We start from the raw sequence: 24250 nt of genomic DNA, 5'->3' as shown, positions 1-24250 counted from the left end.
TTTCTGATAAAGCTTACTTAGTTTTTACCTTTCCTTCTCCTTTAAGATGCTAAAGTTAAGAAATCTAAAGCAAGCAACATATGAAAAGCAATGCTATGGTAAGCATGGTTTTTAGGGACAAATGGCAAAAGTTATCATAAGATAGCCAGAGTAGGTTCATCAGGACAACCAAAAGTTGCAAACAGCCTCTCACTGTGGTGCCAATCTGTCTTGCAGATACGCTGATCCACCTGAACAACTGGAAATATAACAGCTACAGCCTCCTCTGAGGCAAACCTGTATGCCTTGTCTCATAATAGGCAACTTTCTCCCAACAACTAATAACCATTTAAGAACAGCTTGCCTAACAATGTTTATATGGAAAATCACACATATACTGATTTGGCCTGCTAACTGCCCTGAAGTTATGTGCATGCTCAACATTGATTTGTTTACCCAATTAAATTCTGTTTTTTACCCAGCAGAAAGTAGGGGGATGAGTTTAACACATTTCATTAAATGGTGAACAAATGGTGGCCTATTTAAAGAGTCTATAAAATACACTAAATACAGGATATCATATTTTCAGCACTGGCGCTACCATCTATATTATTTCTAGTAAGCATCTATGATTTAAGGATGGTAATACACTAAAGCCTAAAATCCATTGTTACAAAGTGACTTCAACTGGTTTTCTTACATTCCATGAACTGCTGTTTTTCCTCCAGGAATCCATAGTCAGGGTGCAGGGCTAGTAGAATAAAAAGAGGACATTTACAGGTTAACCCAACTCTTAGCATATTAAGTCACTTTTATTCTATAACAGAAATAACACAGATAGATTACTTGTTAACAAGAAGATCCCACTGTAAATTCGACAATCTGGGTAAGCATCTTGAATTTAGTATGAGAGAAAAGTTCAGGCTTCTCAGCAGGTGAGTATGTATTACACACACCAATCTCATCACACAACAAAATAATCTGCAACTGAATCCAGAGTCAGTCTGTCATCAAGACCTTAGTGGCTGCAAACACAGGACAAGGGATTCCCATACAAACCTTTTGCTTAGAAAGAGGGGACCTTTTGGTCCTTTATGAAGCCTCTGGGATTAAGTCAATTAATCAGATAAAGAAAATTGATCATTTACCCTGAAATGCCTATTTCAGATATTGGGAAGATATGCACAAGGCCAAAGCTAAGCTTTTCCCATGAGGTTGCAATGCCCTCTACTGGGAAAAGAGAGATAGCGTTAATTGTTGGAAACTAGATGAAAATATTCCAGTTCAGTTAAACATTAGCAATCTATTATCTTGTAATAGAAAATGCTTTAATAGCAAGCTTTATGTCTTATACAATTTGTAAAGAGCCAGTGGAAACACAGATTGTCATTAATCTATGCTTTATTGATGCAAAACACCTGTCATTCATTTATGTTGGACTATGATATATTGATGTAGGGATGCAGGTTTTTCTCTTACATCAACAACTCCTTGAATGCATAACAATGTAGAGAGGAACATTGTCATTTAATGGTATAGTGACACTGTCCCACTTTTATCAGAAATGTGTCACTATCCCTTTAATACCACTGACCTCTGTGCCACCCAGCCTCCCCATGGAGTCCCACTCAGCTCTTCTCTCCAATGTCCCAATGTGCTAAACTCCTGGTCTTCTTTTTTGACTTCATAAGAACTATTGTACAAATATTGCTAAAATAAACACTTGTGCAATTTACTTCAGTACCATTTGAATAAATTATGCAACCTTGATCATATCAAATAAGAGAACATTGAGGTGGTTATGCAATACGTGCAAAGACAAAAAAAAACCATGGACAGAAGCCACTTGTCAGCAAAGTTCTGAGGAGAGTGTAGAATGGTGTGGGCACAGCAGATCAAATAAATTTTGTTAATTTGCTATGCAGTGTCTTAGTCTTTTTAAGGATCCTGAGTAATCATTGTAAAAGTGTGTCTGTACTCTAATACCAAATTTAAAAAAACGGGTACTGTTGACCAAAAAAAATCAGGAAAACCAGCCGGAAAGTCTCCCAAATGTTAGTCTCCCTGTGAATATTGGAATATCTATATTTCCAGTGATTTTGCAATTTTTATATATATACGCATACATTTCTCAACAGCAAGTTTACAGGTAATAACTCCAATCTCACCCTCCTCTGTAACAGCATCTGCCTTTTAGCTTGATGCTTGCTACGGAACATTACATTTACTCAGAAAACAATAATTGCTTTATTGATTATTAGATAAGTGGCAATCAATTTGCATGTATCTTTTATATGACCCTTTCCAAACAAACCAATCACAAAGCAATACACTTCATTAGGAAAATACACATAACACGAATAATGGTAATACAATGTTTTACCTCAAAGTCAACAATTTACAACATTCCAGAGTATCACTGCTATTCAAGCCTGAGGCCTTAAAGTTACTTGAGAAAGCAAAATTATACTGTACTTTGCTTATGGAGAAACTCTCCGCCCGTGTATTTCAGCTTGCAGAGAAGCACCCACAACCAGCATTGTTGCTTTGTTTTCACTTGAATAGGAAACAGGTGGCAGCACTTGTACTGGACTTTGTTCAGTCCAATCACTTCCTAAAGCAGGGGTCCCCAACCTTTCTTTCTCGTGAGCCACAGTCAAATGTATGAAGACTTGGAGAGCAACACAAGCATCATAAAAGTTCATGGAGGAGCCAAATAAGGGCTAAGATTGTCTATTAGGTAGCCTCTATGCACACTATCAGCTTACAGGGGGCTTTATTTGGTAGTAAATCTTGTTTTTATTCAACCAAAACTTGCCCCCAAGTCAGGAATTCAAAAAAAAACTACCTGGTTTGAAGGCACTGAGAGCAACATCCAAGGGGTTGGGGAGCAACATGTTGCCCCATAGCCACTGGTTGGAGACCATTTCCTAAAGCATTTTAGGGCTTTAGGAAATGTACCAGCTCTGCAAGGCATGTCCCATTAAACTGAACAGGAGAAAACTGTGGCAGATTTGGGTGCTTCTCTGCCAGCTGAATTACTCAATTGGAGAAAATACCCCATGTGCCTTTAGCCATTCACTCTTACCCCAACAGCAGACCAGCACAGGGACAAGAAAGTTTGTGCATGGACAATACACTACACTGAATTACCTGCTTCCTTCTTTTCATGATACTGATGCACACCAACATCTTCATCTATAATAAAACAAAGTCATACAACTAAATCAGTATCTCTAGACACAGTTTAACATCTTGCTTAGGTTATTAAATTATTAACAGACAGATATCTTGTGCAACCAAACATGAGATATGAGCAAAACAATTACATTTTATTCCAACATATTCTGCAGGGATTTACAGAGATGAAGCATCATTCCCTGCCTGTTATTCTGATTTATGTTTTAGCACAGTTAAACCAAATATACAACAGACTTTCTTTGTATAACCTTATAATGCAATTTGGCCCCTGAACATCACTATTGCAGTAGTTTTTGGAACTTTTCAATTCTAGTAACCCTTCAAAGTATGACGAGGGCTTCCTGTATCTAATAACAAGGTTACAGCTATTTAAAAATATTCCTCCAGTCACTTGGTTATACCGTGCCTTGCATACAAGTAATAAACCTCTGGGAATGTGTCACATTTGGTTATGTAACAGCCTGGAATTAAAAGAAATGTAATTGGTATTTTATGTCACAGATCTAGTACAAAACAATAATAGTTTTCAGAATAACTTACAAATACAGGTATGGGATCCCTTATCCGGAAACCCATTATCCAGAAAGTTCTGAATTACGAAAGGTCATCTCCCATAGACGTCATTTTAATCAATTCACATTTTTAAAAATGGTTTCCTTTTTCTCTCTAGTAATAAAACAGAACCTTGTACTTGATCCCAACTAAGATATAATTAATCCTTATTGGAGCCAAAACAATCCTATTGGGTTTAATTACTGTTTAAATAATTTTATTAGCACACTTAAGGCAGGAGATCCGAATTACGGAAAGACCCCTTATCTAAAAAACCCCAGGTCCCGAGCATTCTGGATAAAGGGTCCCATACCTGTACCATAACTAGTTGAATGTTTTTCCATTGCAAATTTAGTTTAAAAAACACAGTGACCAAGTAAGAGATGCATTAGTCAGAGGGCTACTCTGAAGAAGCTACAGAGATCCACAGTGGAGATAAATAAAAATTCTCATGGGACAACTATAATCTGGTCTCTTCGCAAAGCTGGGCTTTATGGAAAAGTAAAAAAAGAAAAATATTGCTAAAATAAAATTCATCAAAAGTGGTTTGAAGTTTGTAAAAATGCACATGGGAGACACAGCAAACATATGACTGGATGAGATCACAACTAAACTTTCTGCCCATATCACAAAATGCAACATGTGGCTAAAACCCTACACTGCTTATCATTATCATTGGAATTATTTTTATTGATAGGGACTGGAAACTGGTCAAGGGTGAAGGTAAGATTGATGGAGCCAAAGGCACATCATCAGGCACGGATTTGTGGAAAGGCCACAAAGGCCCGGGCTAGGGCGGCACAAATTGGGGGGCGGCATGCCGCGCCGTTCACACATGCGAATGCGTGCGGGGGGTGACTGACTGGGGGCGGCCTCGGGGCGCCCAGCTTACAAATCCGGCCCCCTGCAAATCATCATTAGATGATACCAAAAAATTGGATATCCTAGTTTTAAAAAATATCACCAAGATCTATTAATAAGCTATTCATAGTATACAGTTCAGGAAAAAAAACTCATTCATGAGAAATACAAATATTAAATATATATAATTTTAAATCATAACTGTAAACTTGGTTTTGAAGGCTTGTTGGTATATTGAGTCAAAAATTCAGCAATATTAAATGGCTTTTAATACAGGTATCAGATCCGTTATCCGGAAAGTTCCGAATTACGGAAAGGGTGTCCCCCATAGACTCCATTATTAGAAAATAATTCTTATTTTTAAAAATTTCCTTTTCCTCTGTAATAATAAAACAGTACCTTGTACTTGATCCCAGATAAGATATAATTAATCCTTACTGGAGGCAAAACAGTCCTATTGGGTTTACTTAATGTTTAAATAATCTTTTAGTAGACTTAAGGCATGGAGATCCAAATTTTGGAAAGTCCCGAGCATTCTGGATAATGGGTCCCATACCTGTACAGCCAAGTGAAATGTTAATTAAAAGTCTGTAAAATAAAAACAGCAACAAAGGAATATCTGAATCCAGTCAGAACCTGAAGTTCCCTTTGATTCAAGAACTACCTGCCATGCCTTACAAACACACTGCAATCTATTGTGGTGATGGTCTGGCAATTTGCTTTCAGTAGGTTTACCTCCAACGTGCAAAGTGTTCTTTAAAGACCACAGGTACAGCTCAGTCAGGCAAAAAGACATCTGTGGAAAAAAAATATGTGCTGTTAAAGAACAGAACAACAAGCAGAAAAGTGTAACATTAAATTCTGCCTCTGCTGGTAAAAGGGGACATAAAATTAATATAAAGCAAAAACAAAACATACTTGTCTAACTTTCATTGCTTCAGAGAGAAATAAATAAAAAGCACAATACTGGATGTACAAAGAGCAGAAACAGACAGACCTTGATACAAAATAAATATATGACTGCTATGACTGCTTCTCATAATGGTAACCTTGACTGGTTGAATTTCAAGGTATAAATGGCAGCCAGTCATATGTGCTCACATCCCCTCTAATGATTCCCCCCCAGTGATAAAGTGGCATCCGGAGTGCAATAAATAGGGCTACTGAACATCTTTTTTTTTGGCTATTGTTTTAACCACAAAAAATGTTTTGCTGTCCTTGCTAGATAAATAATTACAACACCAGTGCAGAGATAAGCAAGTCAAAACTAAAGGGGTGATTTATCAAAGTTCGAATTTGAATTTTTTTCACAATTCGTATTTTTTTGTGCGAAAACTCCCAAAATTTGAGTTATGGTTCAAAAACTCTAATTTTTGGTATTTACAGTGGCTTGCAAAAGTATTCGGCCCCCTTGAACTTTTCCACATTTTGTCACATTACAGCCACAAACATGAATCAATTTTATTGGAATTCCACGTGAAAGACCAATACAAAGTGGTGTACACGTGAGAAGTGGAACGAAAATCATACATGATTCCAAACATTTTTTACAAATAAATAACTGCAAAGTGGGGTGTGCGTAATTATTCAGCCCCCTTTGGTCTGAGTGCAGTCAGTTGCCCATAGACATTGCCTGATGAGTGCTAATGACTAAATAGAGTGCTCCTGTGTGTAATCTAATGTCAGTACAAATACAGCTGCTCTGTGACGGCCTCAGAGGTTGTCTAAGAGAATATTGGGAGCAACAACACCATGAAGTCCAAAGAACACACCAGACAGGTCAGGGATAAAGTTATTGAGAAATTTAAAGCAGGCTTAGGCTACAAAAAGATTTCCAAAGCCTTGAACATCCCACGGAGCACTGTTCAAGCGATCATTCAGAAATGGAAGGAGTATGGCACAACTGTAAACCTACCAAGACAAGGCCGTCCACCTAAACTCACAGGCCGAACAAGGAGAGCGCTGATCAGAAATGAGTTTTCCATTTTAAGGAAGGTCACTGTCACCAATCCGAATTTATCCCGTTCGGGTTTTGAACTCGTGATTTCATGAATCTGGCCCAGAGAGTCTTGTTATCTTAGGAGGTGACCGTAATCTAATGTTAAATCCATTGTTAGATTCTTCTAATGTTAAAAGTCACATTCCCTACAAGGGACTCAAAAAGTTTAAACAATGGCTGGCAGATCTACACTTAGGGGCAGATTTACTAATCCACGAATACTCCGAGCGTATTTTCGGCGACTTTTTCGTATTTTGTGACAAAATTTTGTTATCGTGACTTTCCTTGGACCAGGTTGGAGCTGCACAGTGCCATTGATTCCTATGGGAGGCTTCCAAAATCATGCACAGAAGGATCATAGTCAGAAAGGTTTTCCTGCATTTTACAATCGTTCGGTACCAAAATTTTGTGACTTTCGGATCGCCAATACGATATTATCATAACTAATAAGATTTTTTCGTAAGGATATTTGTGATATTTGCAATCTTAACAAATTATTGTATCCAATACGAATTTATCCCATTCGAGATTTGAACTTGTGATTTCATGAATCTGGCCCTTAGTTAACACCTCGAGTGTACTCCACCCCAAATACAGAGACAACACGCATTTTTAAAATCACACCAAGTTTATTCACGTATTGATTATATATTTATTTCACAAGCATGGCTATATTTAGCAGGAAGGATTGTAGTGCTGAGAAACACTACAATCCCTAAGCAACCCTCTCATAGGGAATGGGTAAAAACATTTGAAAATAACAATTCCAGATCAGTTATGGGAAAAAATTCTAGCCGCAACACATAAATCTCTTAAGGTGGCCATACACGGGAAGACTTGATTGTCTGGCGAAGTCGCCAAACGAGCGGACCTTCTCCCGATATGGCCACCAAATCGGGTTATTAAGATCATTTGGCCCAATGGCGGGCATATGCGCCGTTTGATCAGGGACCACATTAACGAGCCAGTGCGGTCCACGATCCGATGGAAAGTCAAACCTGCCAGATTTCAGATCTCAGCCAGGTAGGCCGTCGGGGGGGCAATTGGTCCCGAATCGGCAGCTAAAATCTGCCCATGAATGGACGGGAGATGCATTATAAATTATACACTAGATGGCACTATACACCATCAAAACTAAAAAAAAAAATCCCAACAGCTCAGAGTTATGTTGGAGATGTGGACAAGATAAAAGTACACATGTCCACATATGTATGTCCGATTTTGAAACAATTTTGGGACAGGATTTTACATGATATTCTCAAATAACAATCAATGACTCAAAATAAATTACACATATTATACACAATACCAGCAGTGCAGACTGGAAAATCTGGGAGCCGCGGCTCTCTTTTTAAAAATCTTCCATACAAGGTTATATTGTTATGTAGGTTCATCGTTTAAGTTACTAGAAGAAAGGTCTTACTGTTCTTTTTTTGGTTTGTAACAGAAAGTAACTTGCTGTCTTGACTTGTCACCAATTTAGTTTGTTGGTAACATACGGTAAAACCACCTTTTGCCTTCTGTACCCCCCCTTTTACATTTGAAATTTGACAATAAAGAATAATTGAAAAAATAAATAAGCAAGCATTTGAGTTTTTATTTAAAATGAGAGTTTATTCGAATTAGAAAAAAACTCGAAATTCACAAACTCGAAAATTGTTAAACAAACCCATAAGATGGCATGCTGTGCAGGTTTGTCAGAAGCCTGTGAGCCCGCAAAGCCATTGCCTCCTCTCCCCCATAATCACATATACCCCCTGCTAGTTATGTGTGGGTCGAGTACAAGTCAACCCGTACCCAACCCTAACCCGCCTGCTCCCAACCTGACCTGGCTTCACCCCTGTATTTATAGACCCGTGCCCAACCCACCCCACAATGACATCACAAAAGGGGCATGGCAGGGGCTCGCCTATAAATACAGAAGCCAGATGAGGAAGCCACCAGTGTTTGGCTGCGGGCAAGGAGGGCAAGTGGAAGAGCTCAACCTGAACCCACCCATGGCCCGCAAGTAATGTGTTGAGGTCGCCCCGAACGCACCCGACTCGCAGGTATCGGGCCAGCCCACACATCACTTCCCCCTGCCTAAATGCTGCCAGTTCAAGAGCACTGAATGGGACATATGTGAAGCCTGATGAGCAGGTGACCTGCTTGGAGCACTCTCATAGGCCAGGAGCATTCATATAGGGTATGTGGATATGGCTCTAGCTCATCATCCACAAACTATATAATTTTTTTTTATTAAAGGTTACATGCCCCCTGGTTTAGAATGAATGCAGTTCAAAAAATGTGCACATATTTAATCTGATAATTAAAGCTGAAAAATGTCTGATTTTCAGAATGGCAGCCCAAACCAAAAACTGATTCTTGGTATATATTCTGAATACATTCCTCAGGTAAGATTTCTAATTTGCGAGCCACTAGCAAAATCTTTTGGATTAAAAAAAAAATATATAAAATATTTTACAATTGCTAAACTGACTGGATATGATACAGGAGGGCACATTTAGATCTTGTCAGCAATTCTGTCACCACATATCTGAGAATAACACAAGGGTCAGTATTTTTTCTATGCAACTGAATAAAACATACTCCCTTTCTCTTGGGAAATGATCTTACTACAGTAGAGGGCAAGGAAAAATAACAAGCACGTTTAATACAGGAAATATTGCACTACATGCCCCAAAGATGATATGAGAGCCATGCAATACACAAGACTTATAGTACATCAAAGTTTCAGCTAACACAATAGCCTTTGACAACAGCACAATATCATCTGGACTGCACGCAAGCTCTGATATTCTTCTAAAACACGAGTGCCGGCACACAAAAGACTGAAGCAAAATAATCCAACACACACATATTATATATATGTATATATATATTCCAACAGAGTTAAGCACTCACGGGTTCAACGAAGAAATTTATTTTTATTTCCGAAACTTTTTCATACTTTGCGACAATTTGTGCAACAAAATCATATTTGTCGCAACGAGTATGAAAGTTTCAAAATTTATTCAAGCTTCGATATCGTGACTTCCCTTGGGCCAGGTTGGAGCTGCAGAGTGCCATTGAGCCCTATGGGAGACTTTCCTTGGGTCGGGTTGGAGCTGCAGAGTGCCATTGAGCCCTATGGGAGGCTTTCCTTGGGCCGGGTTGGAGCTGCAGAGTGCCATTGAGCCCTATGGGAGACTTTCCTTGGGTCGGGTTGGAGCTGCAGAGTGCCATTGAGCCCTATGGGAGGCTTTCCTTGGGCCGGGTTGGAGCTGCAGAGTGCCATTGAGTCCTATGGGAGACTTTCCTTGGGCCAGGTTGGAGCTGCAGAGTGCCATTGAGCCCTATGGGAGACTTTCCTTGGGCCGGGTTGGAGCTGCAGAGTGCCATTGAGCCCTATGGGAGACTTTCCTTGGGCCAGGTTGGAGCTGCAGAGTGCCATTGAGCCCTATGGGAGACTTTCCTTGGGCCAGGTTGGAGCTGCAGAGTGCCATTGAGCCCTATGGGAGACTTTCCTTGGGCCAGGTTGGAGCTGCAGAGTGCCATTGAGCCCTATGGGAGACTTTCCTTGGGCCAGGTTGGAGCTGCAGAGTGCCATTGAGCCCTATGGGAGACTTTCCTTGGGCCGGGTTGGAGCTGCAGAGTGCCATTGAGCCCTATGGGAGACTTTCCTTGGGCCGGGTTGGAGCTGCAGAGTGCCATTGAGCCCTATGGGAGGCTTTCCTTGGGCCGGGTTGGAGCTGCAGAGTGCCATTGAGCCCTATGGTAGACTTTCCTTGGGCCGGGTTGGAGCTGCAGAGTGCCATAGAGCCCTATGGGAGACTTTCCTTGGGCCAGGTTGGAGCTGCAGAGTGCCATTGAGCCCTATGGGAGACTTTCCTTGGGCCAGGTTGGAGCTGCAGAGTGCCATTGAGCCCTATGGGAGACTTTCCTTGGGCCAGGTTGGAGCTGCAGAGTGCCAAAATCATGCACAGAAGGATCAAAGTCGGAAAGTTTTTTGCCCCTTTTACAATCGTTCTTATACGAAAATTTAGGAACTTTCAGATCGTACCATGATATTTTCATATGACCACGATGTGATCCGAAATTTGTATTTGATATGATTTTTTCTTAAACGTACCTTTCACAGTCCAAAATTTGGACTTTAATAAATCAGCTCCATAGTATGATGTAGACATTGATATTCTGATACAATTTGCATTTAGCCTTTTTTTTTTTTTATTGGTTTTTTAATTAGTTAGCTTTTTGTTCATCATCTATCTAGTTTAGTATTTACCAGCTATCTAGTTGCTTGGGTCTTATGTACCCTAGCAACCAGGCAGTGGATCGAGCGAGTGAGAAAAATATGCATTTAAAAGGTAATATAGAAGTAAGTAGCAATGACAAAATTATAGCCTCACAGAGCAATACTTTTTGACTGCTAGGGTCACTGACCCCCCCCCCCCCTCCATTTGAAAGAGTCAGAAGTGGAAGCTAAAGAATTCAAAAACTATATGATGGTGATAGATAGAGCTGAAGTTTATCAGAGCACAAGTCACATGGCTGTGGCAACCTGGGAAAGGAAGGCAATGGCTAGCCCCATGTCAAAAATTAGATATAAAAAAAAAAATCTGTTTGCTCTTTTAAAAAATGGACTTCAGTGCAGAGTGGAGGAGCACTATTAACTGATGCATTTTGAAAAAAAAAACATGTTTTCCAGTGACAAAATTACTCATCACTGAGACAGAATAGGTACAATCACTGGGGGTAAGTGATTTTAATCACTTACCTTATATGTAGCTGCAAGCCAGCAATCCTCCTCCTCCTTTTGTCTTTGCGCTGCTTGCGTATGAGCAGTAAAGTGAAAAGCCAAACTTTAAAAAAAAAAAGCCAGCTTTTTCACTCTTCTGCGCACGGGTCAGCCCTGGGATCGTGAAGAAAGAAGACAGGAGGGAGAGGATCACTCTCTTCGCAGCTACCCCAGGCTGGTGTGGTTTTCTCCTAACAGGAGCACTGAGCCAGGGTATCAGGTAAGTGATTACAATCACTGGGGGGAGCCTAATATTTTGGCACCCCCCAGTGATTTTACCTTTCCTTCTCCTTTAACCACCCTTTCAACTTAGTCAAATAAATGATCTATCTTCAAGCTGCAGTAACAACAAGTTTACAAATCCCAGCTCAGGTACATCCGTACAGGTAAATCAAATCAATCATTTTTTTGAACTGCACCACTTACATTAAGACGGGTAATCATTCACCAACCAAAGAAAAATAGACAGTGGTATAGATGAACTAAACTACTGCAAATATAAGAAATCCGAATATGAATAAGCAGGCAATAAACATGTGGATTTGTATAATCACAAAGTCCTCCTTCCTATTTCCATTAACACACCAACTGTAGTTTTACATTTACATTACATAGAATTCAAGGCTTTACCTTTTCTATTTGGACTGCATTCATGTTGGGGCAGTAACATTCTGAAAGGTGTAAAAAATACTACGAATAAAAGTCATCTGCTAATTTAATATATTACAGCTGCCAGTTTATATTCTTGTACAAAAATGACTTGCAGGGAAGGCATTTCCTCTCCCACAAGTGGTTTTGCAAAGGGCCTGAGGCAGTCTTAACGTCTCAACCAGTAATTAGTATCACAGAGATTATTTTTTTTTAATTATACTGTTCAGATTTTGAAGCAAAGATAAGTCAGAAAAGCCAATCAATGTTATGTTCTGACTAATAATTCTCCCTCATTTAGAAGTGTTTTACTTAGCTTAGATCAAATATTATCAGAATAGCTTGTTATAATTATTCAGATAATTCTTAAATAGTGAGAGACAATTCTAAAATGAGTTAAATGTATTCTCTTGTGCAAGAAGTTTATATAAAGAAATTACCCAGAGCGGGAAGAGAAGGGCCATCAGGAAGATAATAAATTGTGAATAAAGTAATTCATACTAGTTGTGCTGACACACTTTCCAGATATAAAGAGAAGCAATGGAACTTATTGTGAATCTTCTATTAAATAAAACTAACTTATAATCATATACAGATACTGATATCTTTTAAATCTCTGTCAAATTCAGTATCTGCCAGACTCTAAAGGAGGCCCCATATGGGCCGATTCTAGCTGACAATATTGGTCCTTTAGAACGATTCTGCAGCTTATCAGCCAGTGTTTGGGCACAAACGACGGAACTGCCTGACATACATCTGGCCAGAAATCGGGCAGATCTTGATCGGGCAGGTTTGATTTTACCATCGGATAGGGGATTGTATCACCCTCATTGATGCAGTCCCCAAACCGACGGCGCCTATACCCACCATTCTAAGGACCACATTATTAGAATGCCCTTCTTGTGCTAAAAAAATGATATGAAATTCATGTGTTTCATGCCAAATCAGCAATAATTAGCTTAGCTCCGTGTTCACACAGACCTACATTCTAAGGAGCAATGTACCACATATATTTCAATTAATGAACACTACTGCTTTTATTTTGATATCTGTCTGGTTTAGTAAATAACACGTAAATGGTAAAATGCTGCATACAAAATATGCTGAAAAGTAGGATTACATTTTGTGTCTAATGTTTACTGGCCCTCTAAACTCAAGACTCCACAACAAAAATAGTCAAGGCTTTGACTGCCATTTCAACTCAATTCTGATATGACAGTGATATTCTGATACGACAGTGATATTATGATACAATTTGTAATTGGTCTTAAATTTTTATTTTGTGGGTTTATTTCCGATTATTTTTCTTTTTCTCAGCAGGTCTCCAGTTTGGAACTTCAGCAGCTATCTGGTTGCTATAGTTCAATGTACCCTAGCAACCAGGAAGTTGTTTGAATGAGAGACTGGAGGATGACTAGGAGGGTGCCTGAACAAAAACAAAAGTAATAAACAGTAACAATAATAACCCAATAGACCAATAGTTTTTTTCCCCAATTTGAAAACCAGAAAGAGGTAGAAGGCAAGTAATTCAAGAAGTGTAAAAGATAAAATATTAAGTTCAAGCCTCTTCTCACAATAACAGATTACAGATAGCAACAGGAACAAAACTACATTAATAGATTTTTTATCATCACAGCACCATCTAGTGTTCTGAGCTCTAACACAGTTACTCTAGCAACAAGAGAAATGATTCAGTGGTGTTCAAGTTTTCCATTTAAGAATATTGCATAATTGACCCTACATGTTTAAGAGTCAGACTATATTAAAACAATGATGCCATACTAAAAAATCATTGGAGATACTGGGCAAACAGGGGCCATACAAACCAGTGTCGGACTGGGACCCCAGGGGCCCACCAGAAAACCTAGACCATGGGCCCACTCTCCAAACCATTTTTCATCCACTTCTTACTCAGTCTTTATATTTTCCTAGTTTTTTTTATCTTTATATACTATAATCTATTCTTCTGTATATTTAGTTGTTTTGTTCCCATACAGAAATAGGGAATAACTATAAATTAGACCAAATGGCTAGAAGCAGGAGGGCCCACTGACACCTGGGCCCACTGGGAGATTTTCTGGTATCGCTGTGGGCCAATCCGACACTGATACAAACCCTCTGGAAGACTGCATCCCATGTGTGGGCCCAACTGGAAAACCTTGATACAAAGTAAAAATGTGCAACTGCCTTTATCATTCAGATCTTTGCTTTCATCTTTTAACTGGCAGTATGATTGTGCAAAATTAAATGCAACTATGATAGTGGAATTAAGCACCCATGTTAATGAATCACAAAACAAGAATTAGGCTAGATTTTTATAACAGTGCTAATATAGAGACAGCAAAGATTCAATATTAGTACCTTCCACTTTTTTTTCAATCCAAGGATACAACAGAAAACAGAGAAAAACTAAGGAATTCGGTTGTTGGGTGTTAAGTAGCATTAAAGTTGCTTTAATAATCTGTGTTACAGTTACATACAGATAATGCAATCCCCTGATAACCAAATAAAGGCAGTTATATGTTTTTGGAAATGTAGTTCCTGTTGCAGGTTAGCAATATAGTCAATTGCTGGCAAATGGCCCAGGGCACACCAGTAATTGTTAGGAGGTTACATTGTGCCAGCTGTCACTAAAATAAAAAAGAAATACACGTAAATCCAATACAGAGGGAATAAGTAAGAAAAGTTTTGCCTGAGGATGAGAGATCCAAGTCCTCACAGATGATCAAAATAAATATTTTAAAGTGTATGTAAAAAAAATTGCAGAATAAAAGAAAATGCAGTTCTAAGCAGCTTTTCAGTATACACAATGTATTTGTTACTGACAGCAGTATCAGATATAATGAATATCTTACAAACTCCTTCTCTTAACCTTCAAAGCCCTCCATTCCTCTGCTCCTCACTACATCTCTTCCCTTGTGTCTCCGTATGTTCCTGGCCGACTCCTTCGTTCCTCGCAGAGCAATCGTTTGGTTGCGCCCCCCACTACTACTGCTGTTTCCCACCTTAAACCTTTCTGCCTTGCTGCCCCTTACATTTGTAATGCCCTCCCTGATTTCCTCCGGAGAGAATCCTCCCCCAGTCTTTTTAAAACTGAACTTAAAGACTCACCCAGCACCTGATCTGGGAAATAGCACTTATATTGTAGTGTCACCCACTGTGACCTACAGCACTTATATTTGCCTATTTGTGTCTGTAAGTTACCCTTCAATATAGATTGTAAGCTCTACGGGGCAGGGACCTCTATCCTCTTGTGTCTTTCACTCTTAAATTATTGCAACTGTATTTATCTTGTATTTATCTGTATTTATTGTTATACTTTGTATTTATCTATTATTATCTTAATAATCCCGTTAGTACTAATGTATTCTACTGTACAGCGCTACATACATAAGTAGCGCTTTATAAATAACGATATACATACATACATATAATGTAGCAAAAGACAGTCTGGTATCCTCATTTTCAAGGTTGTTAATCAGGGGCTTCTGCAGAATCATATGCAGAAAAGTCAGAAGCAGCAGGGCAGACAATAGAAGAGTTATGTAGGGAAGCAAGCAGACAGAGCGAGGGTGCTGTTGGGGAATATGTGGGGAGCCCTTGCAGGAAATACGACCTGCTAATAACAACTGGCAAATCTAGAGGAACCTCTGCTTAAGAGAGTGAGAAATCCTTCCAGAGAATGCATGCAAGTAAATTCAAAGAGACAGACTTTAACCCCAACTAGCATCCCTCCTACATTCCCACAGCAATTCCAGTTATGCCTATGCATGTTGTAAATTTGCTGAACGGTCTATAAAATTATAAATGTTATTATAATACACATTGTTGAAAAAACTTCTATTTTTAGCACAGCTATTTTTTTTATTGTTCTGCTTAGAAACCAAACTCTGCAACACTATACAAAAGCTAACGAAAAAAATGTGGAACATTTTGTCTGTTCCTGTAACCCTGCCCATCAATGGCTACTATTCACATGAAAATTAGTGGAGCAGTCTTAAAATGTTATTGTACTCTTTATATTTGGCAAATTTTGTATAAGTATAAAGCCTACGTACCAGCACAATCTTCAGCTACCAGCTACAGTATCTCAGGGCTGTTCATCCTCCATCAGCCACATATGATGGATACATTGTTACAGGGACACCAGGGTTCTGCCCAGTACAGAATTCATTCCATTCATGGGAATGTAACAGTATCCAAAGAGGTTTTGTACTACTGATGTAATGAGCCTGTAATTACCCTATACATAATTTATGAAAGTATCACTTTGCAGATGCCTACTGAGGAGAAATGACAAAAGTTACTAGGCTAGGTTGGCTAATATTTGGCTGCTTAAAGTGTAAATGTAAATAAAGAAAAAGTAAAAGGTGTTAAAGAATTGTGCATGTAGTTCATTTTGAATGGCAGAAATCTATGGGTATCACCTTTGACTAAGGTACAAATCATTAGCTGCATGATAATGGTGGGAGTTTGATATTTGGCAAAAAACATAAAAATTAATTCAAATCCCATCAAAACTGAAGCAGCTATGTACTCCTAAGCACTTCGATTAGGCGCAGTTTGTAAGTGCCCAGCTTTGTGTGAGCACCAATGTCATTACACCCACACTGCCCCATTGTCAGCACCAAATTCATAGTGTGCCACAATCCCAGTAAGCCTAAGGTTAAAGTGAACCTGTCACCCAGACATGAAAAGCTGTATAATAAAATTCCTTTTCAAATTAAACATGAAACCAAAATTAATTTTTATATTAACACATTCAAACCCATTATAAATGCATGTAAAAATCCCAGCTGTCAATCATATTCTGCCTGCCCCGCCTCTATGCCTTAGGCAGACAATTACTTAAACTTTCCATTCAGCACTCACATTCCCCCTACCTTCTCACCATCTAATTGTGTATCCTGTGCATGAGCCTGGGTATCAGGTCCCCCATTCTGGCACATACACAAGATTTTGGGGTGATACAAAGTTTGCCTTAATAACAGTTCCCACAAAATGGCAGCTGCCTGCTGGTTGTGATTGTATATTCCCAAAGCTGAAGGAAACAAGATTTATATCATTTATTTAGTATGTGAAGTTAATTTTGCTTAACAAACACAATCAAAAAAAGAAATTGGAATTATTTCTTTGGGTGACAGGTCCCCTTTAAGTGCACTGTGGCAGCACAAACATGTAAAGCTCTGAAATATCTGGTGTGTTTTTCATAAATAAAACTATTTTTACTGCAGTTTTTTACAGATGCAGACAGTATTCAGTGCTAGCCAGCTACTATTTTTTCCTTAGGAAGTATAACACTCATGTTGTAGGTCTGTAGCAGGTGTACATGAACCCAATGTTATTAGTGGTGTCATTATTCCTTTTAAAGGAAAACTATACCCCCAGAAGGAATACTTAACCAACAGATAGTTTATATTATATTAAGTGATCTGGAATATATTTATATATCAGTAAATATCACCCTTTTACATCCTTTCCCCTAAGCCACCATTTAGTGATGGGCTGTGTGCTCCCTCAGAGATCAGCTGACAGGAAATAAAGCAGCTCTAACTGTAACAGGAAGTAGTGTGGGAGTAAGACAGAACTGTGCCCATTAATTGGCTGATGGGGCCTAGCATGTATGTGTGCCTTGGCTTGTTTGTGTGCACTGTGAATCCTATGATCCCAGGGGGCGGACCTTAATTCTTAAAATGGCAATTTTCTATTTAGGATTACCCAATGGCACATACTACTAAAAAGTATATTTTTAAGAACATGGTTTGTTTAGATGAAGCAGGGTTTTACACATGAGCTTGTTTATGCAATATATTGGTGGTGAAGTTTCCCTTTAAACTTTATGTAAATACTGGTTTGCTGATCCCTGTTGTTAAAGGCTATTCTGATTGCTGCCTGCCCACAACCTGTGCTTTAACTTGGGACACTGACACTGCTTAAAGGAAAACTGTCATGGGAAACATTTTTCTTTTCAAACCCCATCAGAGAATCAGCTGATCTGCTGCTGGCACTTGCAAATGGAGCAGTGGTTGAGAAGTCCCCATTGCTCCATATGGGAACAAAAAATTTAAGATTTTGGTGCCGCCCTAGGCCCGGCCCTTTGTGGCCTCTCCACACAAATCCGGGCCTGAGGCCGTTTACCATAGACTCCATTATAAGCAAATAATTCTAATTTTTAAAAATGATTTCCTTTTTCTCTGTAATGATAAAACAGTACTTTGTACTTGATCTCAACTAAAATATTATTAATCCTTATTGGAGGCAAAGCTATCCTATTGGGTTTATTTAATATTTAAAAATTTAAATTATTCTTTAGTATACTTAAGGTATGAAGATCCAAATTACAGAAAGATCCCTTATCCGGAAAACCCCAGGTCCTGAGCATTCTGGATAACAGGTCCCATACCTGTATAAAAAATGTGTTTGCACTTTTAAGAACCAATACAGAATTGCTGGAGGAGCGCTATTAACTAATGCTTTTTGAAAGAAAAGCATGTTTTCCCATGGCAGTATTGTATGCTTCAGTCCTGGACTGCCTTAGCCTTAACTTTCTGTTTTAGATGGCCCTGACACTTTTGCTTCTTACTAAATTCAACCCTTGCACAATGAAGAAAGAGCTGCTGGGATCTGATGCTGAACTAGCAAATAAAGTAAAATAAATTCAGAAAAGGACTCATTCCCAGTATTACTAAGGCTAATGCCAGACGAGGCGTAGGGCGGATATTTTCGGAAAGCGAAAAAAAAAGGGCTTGCCGAAAATACCGCCCTATGCCTCCTACATGTGCCTGCACCCAAATGAATGGAATACGCTGGGGTGCAGGCACATGTAGCCGAAATACGCATAAAAATGCAAGACTTTCAAACTCTCTAATTTTTATGCGTATTTCTGCTACATGTGCCTGCACCCAAGTGTATTCCATTCATTCGGGTGCAGGCACAAGTAGGAGGCGTAGGGCGGAATTTTCGGCAAGCATTTTTCCGCTTAACGAAAATATCCGCCCTACGTGTAGTCTGACATCAGCCTTACAGTGATTACTAACAGTATCAGATCAAGTGCAGGCAATAAAAAAAAGAGCTGTCCAGGCTGGCAGAAGCTGAGGCTGAGCCTCCCTAAAAGGTCAAAGGTAGTTTCTATATATAATTTGGAGCATCATTTTTGCATAAATTGCTGCTTTGAGAAAGGACATTGTATTCTGTGTAGCTTTTGGTATAGGTAAGAAGTTACCAGTGGTCTGCCATTGTGATAGCGATAATGGAGTGCACAAGTATTCTGCGCTGAACTACATAAGCTCCTGTGATGGTGGAAAAGGTCAATTTGGGTGTTGAAAACTCGAAATGCAAGTTGCCTGGATAACATAATAATAATAATAATAATAGTCCCTAAAAAAAATACATAATTCAATTTTAGAATTATTAATAGATCAATGAGTGTAGGTCTGGCAAGACCAAGAGTGGCTGACATGGTTGGTCAACTTGCCAGACCTACACTCATTGATCTATTAATAACTTGAATATATTACAAATTATTACAAATATATTACAAATCCTGTTTTAAGAGAGAATGAAACCCTCTTACACAAACTTGGTCCCCTGCAAAGGCTTCTCTCCCCCCTTCTGAATCGCTTTACCAACATGCCGCAATACAGCCAACCACCCCTGTACCTTGTAATAATAGTCAGGGTTGGCATCGGCTGTGCCTGCTTTACTTCCTTAGGCTATTTGGTGGCAATTAGGCCATGTGTTTTGGACAGAGAGAGAGGCATCGGCAGGGGACCCAGGCTTTTTTGTTTTAATGTTGTTTAATATATAACATGGGTAAGTGCAAAGGATCTCGTTTTCTGTCTGTATGAATTATCTGTACACACCCTCAGTGAATAGTTTAAATATCAGTGACAGCAACTTTTCCTTCTGCTATATGTTTGGTCCCTTACTATTACAGTACTGTAAAAATCTACAGAACGTCTTAAGCAAAGAGCACTTGTGTTTGAGTCTATACAGGTTGCTCCGGGAGTCAAAACTACACTCACAAATTAAACAGCATTTATTCGCTACTATAATTATTAATATAAATATTATTAAAGCACCAGCAGTACAATCCTTGTGTGTTTACACTGAACATTAAGGCTGCATACAAAAACAACCAAAAACCTACAGAAGAGGTAGGGAGGGCTCTGCCCAAAAAAGCTTGCAATCTTAAAGAGCCATAACTCACATATTGAGTTGTAATTGCATGCTTCATACACATGCATTGCTGTTACACAGACATAAACATGTGCAAAGCTGTCAGTGTATAACAATTTCAAAGCCAGACCACTACACAAGTTGTACTATTTTATATCCACTAGATGGCAATAAAGGTTATAAATAAAACTGTAGGACACAGTACAGAAATGACAACAAAAACAGTGATGTTCATTTTCCCAAAGACTCATGCAAAAAGAAATTTTTTAAATGTTGAATGAATTGAACCTAGTTTGATAGGACTGTTCCAGGAACCTTACATCCTTTAGCACACGCCATTTTCCCTTAATTCCTTAGGTTGTTAGGTGGGATTGCTACCTTTTGAGAACAGCTGCACAGATACTGCACAAATATGGGTCATTAATCTTTTGTTTTGTAAAAAGGCCTCCATTTTTATCCTATCAATCCAAGTTGTTGCTACAGCTAAATTAGAGAATCAGTCATCGAACCTCATTCCTCACTGTCTGCACCCAGTGTGCAAGTGTTTGCCTATATACGCAAACATATCTGAAGAAGAGGATAATCCACTGTGCTGCTTCCCTCAGCCCAACCTTATCTGTGCCACTGAGAGGCAATCTGTTGTGCTAAATCAACTTGCAGCTGACCTACTTTCTCTACCCTGCTTTCAAAGCATTATGTTCTGCATTTGACAAACCTACAACTGCTCATGCATGCTCAGGCTTCTTGATTATCCAGTCATTTAGCATAAAAAGAACACAACTACACCATAAGCAATATGACATACCTCTGAATGTTAAAGGAACAGTAACACCAAAAAATGAAAGAGCTTTACAGTAAAATAAAAATATAATGCATCGTTGCCCTGCACTGGTAAAACTGGTGTGTTTGCTACAGTAACTCTACTATAATTTATATAATAAGCTGCTGTGTAGCCACGGGGGCAGCCATTCAAGCTGGAAAAAAGGAGAAAAGGCACAGGTTACATAGCAGATAACAGATAAGTTCTGTAGAATACAATAGTGTTTTATCTGTTATCTGCTATGTGCCTTTTCTCCTTTGAATGGCTGCCCCCATGGCTACATAGCAGCTTATTTATATTAATTATAGTAGACTTTCTGAAGTAAACACACAACTTTTACCAGTGCAGGGCAGCAGCACATTATATTTTAGTTACTTTTATACACTTTCATTTTTTGGTGTTACTGTTCCTTTAAACTGGTCTGGTTATTGGCTCCCTGAGGTGAAAGATCAGATGCCAAATAAAGAAAGAACCTAACACAAATAAACAAAAATCCAACTGGATTGTCAGCAGGCCCGGACTGACAAACTGTGGATTCTGGCAAATGCCAGAGGGGCTGCTGTAAGATGCCATAGACAGTCACTATTTATTGGGCTGGTGGCGGGCTGTTTGCATCTCTGTGTTCTTGAAATGTCAGGGCCTATTTGGAATCCCATTCTGGGCCTAAATGTCAGGTCTGAGCCACCAACAAGCATTATCTGGTCTGATCACAACAGAAGCTGCATGTTGAGGATCACTCGCAGGTACCCTGGGCCGGTGCAGGTTTCTGCTAACAGAAACACCAATCCCTGGAATTGGGTAAGTTATTACAATCACTGGGGGGTGCCTGCCTAATATTAGCATGTTTAATATCAGTTTACTCCCCTTTCCACTGTCCCCATCCCTACTCCTCCACCCCCTTCAGCTATCTGCTTCTCCTTGGGGTGGGAACCTCATCCTGTGTACTGTAATCTGTTAGCACTTAAGCACTGATTTATCTATTATTACTGTATAACTTAATATAACTATACCCCTGTCTATGTTCATACACTATGGGGCTGATTTACTAATCCACGAATCCGAATCCCGAATGGGATTTGTAGACAATTCTATTTTGGCTTGTTAGACTGTATGCAGTTGGTCCTGCAAGTCACGGAGTGCTTCTATGCATTCACACAACCTTCAAGGCTGCTTGTGTACCTTATGAAATCTATTTGAGATGGTGGGGTGTTTGTTGAGGTTAAGGATTAAGCTTTAACATATTTATTTTTTTCTTTGCCAGCAGAAAAACCAGCTAATAAAATGCCAATACCAGCCGACTAAAATAACACTGCGCCAAACTCTTACTCTTACCTCTTAGGCTGATGCCACACGTGGCGTTTTTACGCTGCGTATTTTCTAATTCTCTCGGCGGCTGAAAAACGCACAATATCATCATCCATAGAAATAACTTGAAAAGACTCGAAGCAAACCACACAATGAATAAATACGCTAGAAAACGCCTTACCACGGATTTTTCAAGCGTTTGCCGAAATAAGCCAGTATTTGCACAGCAAGCTATTCCTATGTATACACAAAGGCAGCTGCCAGACCTAGCGGAAATACGCAGCGTTTTTTACTATTTCACACTATTAGCACCATGGAAACTGGATTTGCTACGTCACCAGTACTAGGCTGAAAAACGCCATAGTCAGGGGCTGTGTGGCTTGTGCAGCGTTTTTTGGCTGAGAAAATACACAGCGTAAAAACGCCACGTGTGGCATCAGCCTTAGAGTGCACACAGGCTGGATTTCTGGCTTAAAATGAAATCAGGTGATTCAGTGTTGTACTGGTGTTCTTTCCACAAGTGCAAAAAAAAACTTCATTTGTCACTGCCCCAAGGGAATCATGTCACTTTATTAAATAGTGTAACATTTCAGGAGTGAAACTAGGCAAAATTGCCTGCTCCTTAAAACGCCATGACAAAACAACTGGCCACTCCAGGGAAAAAATACTGTAAGTACAATAACACTGCAGGTATATAAATACAATTACTACTTCAGGCCATTTGTCAGCACCCATAATCATTAAGGAAAGAGCTGGCACTTGGCATTCAGTGTTGGGTGCAATGGGGTGAGGTGGGCAAACCATCCCCTGGAACTTAAATAATGACGTCACGTGTCTCAAACCTCAAATCTGATTGGCTGTTCAGTAAGCAATGGAGATAGATGATCACAAGTAGCTTGAAAGTTTCCCCATAGAATCGAATGCAAAAATAACCTTCACAATGAAACATGTGACAATATACATAGGCAATAGCGTTTTTTACACAATGCTGAGAACAGAGATTACAATGTAATGAATCTAAAGTGAATCGTCACCAACAGCACAGAGTTGCGTCTTTGCAACTTTGTTGCACTATATGATGATGGCAGACTGTAGCAGCCCGACGCGCCACTAGTCGCACAGTTACTTCAGAGAATTACCTCAGCTCGGAACGTCACAGTGTGCGACAGTCACCCACAGAACGGGAGCTTTACAGCAGGCGAACCGCGGCTCTGATCTTCTCTCATCCGGGATATTTTCGTCTCGTTTCCGTTTGGGGGGCTTTAAACAGAATGATGTTAATAAAATCGCCTCAGGGGGCAATAAATAACAAACTGATAGCTGCTTCCGTCAGATCTCACTTACGACTCCGACAGTGCAAACAGGGCCCTGAAGCCGTCTCTTAGCAACCCTCCAATCCAAGTTCTTTCTCAGGGACATACCCTATTAACCCCGATAGGGGGCGCTGCGAACCGCAAACTTCTGTTCACAAAGCGCGGCGCAGTCTGAGATAGACATTAAGGGAATTACATAAGCTCTACATAAGTTATTTTGCCCGCTTTCTACAGCCACTGAAGCTTTTGTTCAGATCTTTAAACCATTTACGAATGGCCTACTGCAGCGGGAGGATGGGGGTTTTATATTCCAATGCATACAAACGCAATATTTTCACCCCCCCCCCCAATGAAAAAATAACCCATGGATAGCAATGAGAAGTAGTGCGGCACAAGTTAGTTAGTTTTGATAAAAGATAATTAACATGCGCGCCCACAGTTCAAAGACGTAAATTCTAAGTGAGGCTACATGACATATGTCATTCATTTGCCTACAATTTGGTTAAATACTGGAGATATCATCTCGCGATATCTTGCACTCGTACGAGCCCTTCCGCGGAGTGATATCATTGAAATGATTGAAACCGAGCAGACTGGGAGATGTAGTTTTATTG

At 39.5% G+C, this 24250-nt stretch overlaps 1 protein-coding gene across 2 annotated transcripts in view; it reads right to left on the bottom strand.

Annotated features, from left to right (window-relative positions):
• wdpcp (WD repeat containing planar cell polarity effector) overlaps positions 1-24130 on the bottom strand; it is a 131760-nt gene extending 107630 nt beyond the window's left edge. The window contains exons 1-5 of one of the 2 annotated variants that reach the window (XM_002939317.5): positions 23668-24130; positions 23463-23583; positions 5329-5389; positions 3133-3177; positions 680-730 (exon numbers count right to left, since the gene is read on the bottom strand). In XM_002939317.5, coding sequence (XP_002939363.1) covers positions 680-730; positions 3133-3177; positions 5329-5389 — 157 coding nt within the window. In that variant the 5' untranslated portion in view covers positions 23463-23583; positions 23668-24130. Of the gene's footprint in view, positions 1-679; positions 731-3132; positions 3178-5328; positions 5390-23462 lie in introns of both variants that reach the window. The other variant, XM_012963839.3, reaches the window with a different exon arrangement.
• Between the last annotated feature and the right edge of the window lie 120 nt (positions 24131-24250).

This window comes from Xenopus tropicalis, chromosome 5 (genome assembly GCF_000004195.4).
Source record: "Xenopus tropicalis strain Nigerian chromosome 5, UCB_Xtro_10.0, whole genome shotgun sequence".
Classification (NCBI taxonomy): Eukaryota; Metazoa; Chordata; class Amphibia; order Anura; family Pipidae; genus Xenopus; species Xenopus tropicalis.
Note: the sequence above shows the minus strand (reverse complement) of the source record. Positions and strands in the feature narration are given on the sequence as shown.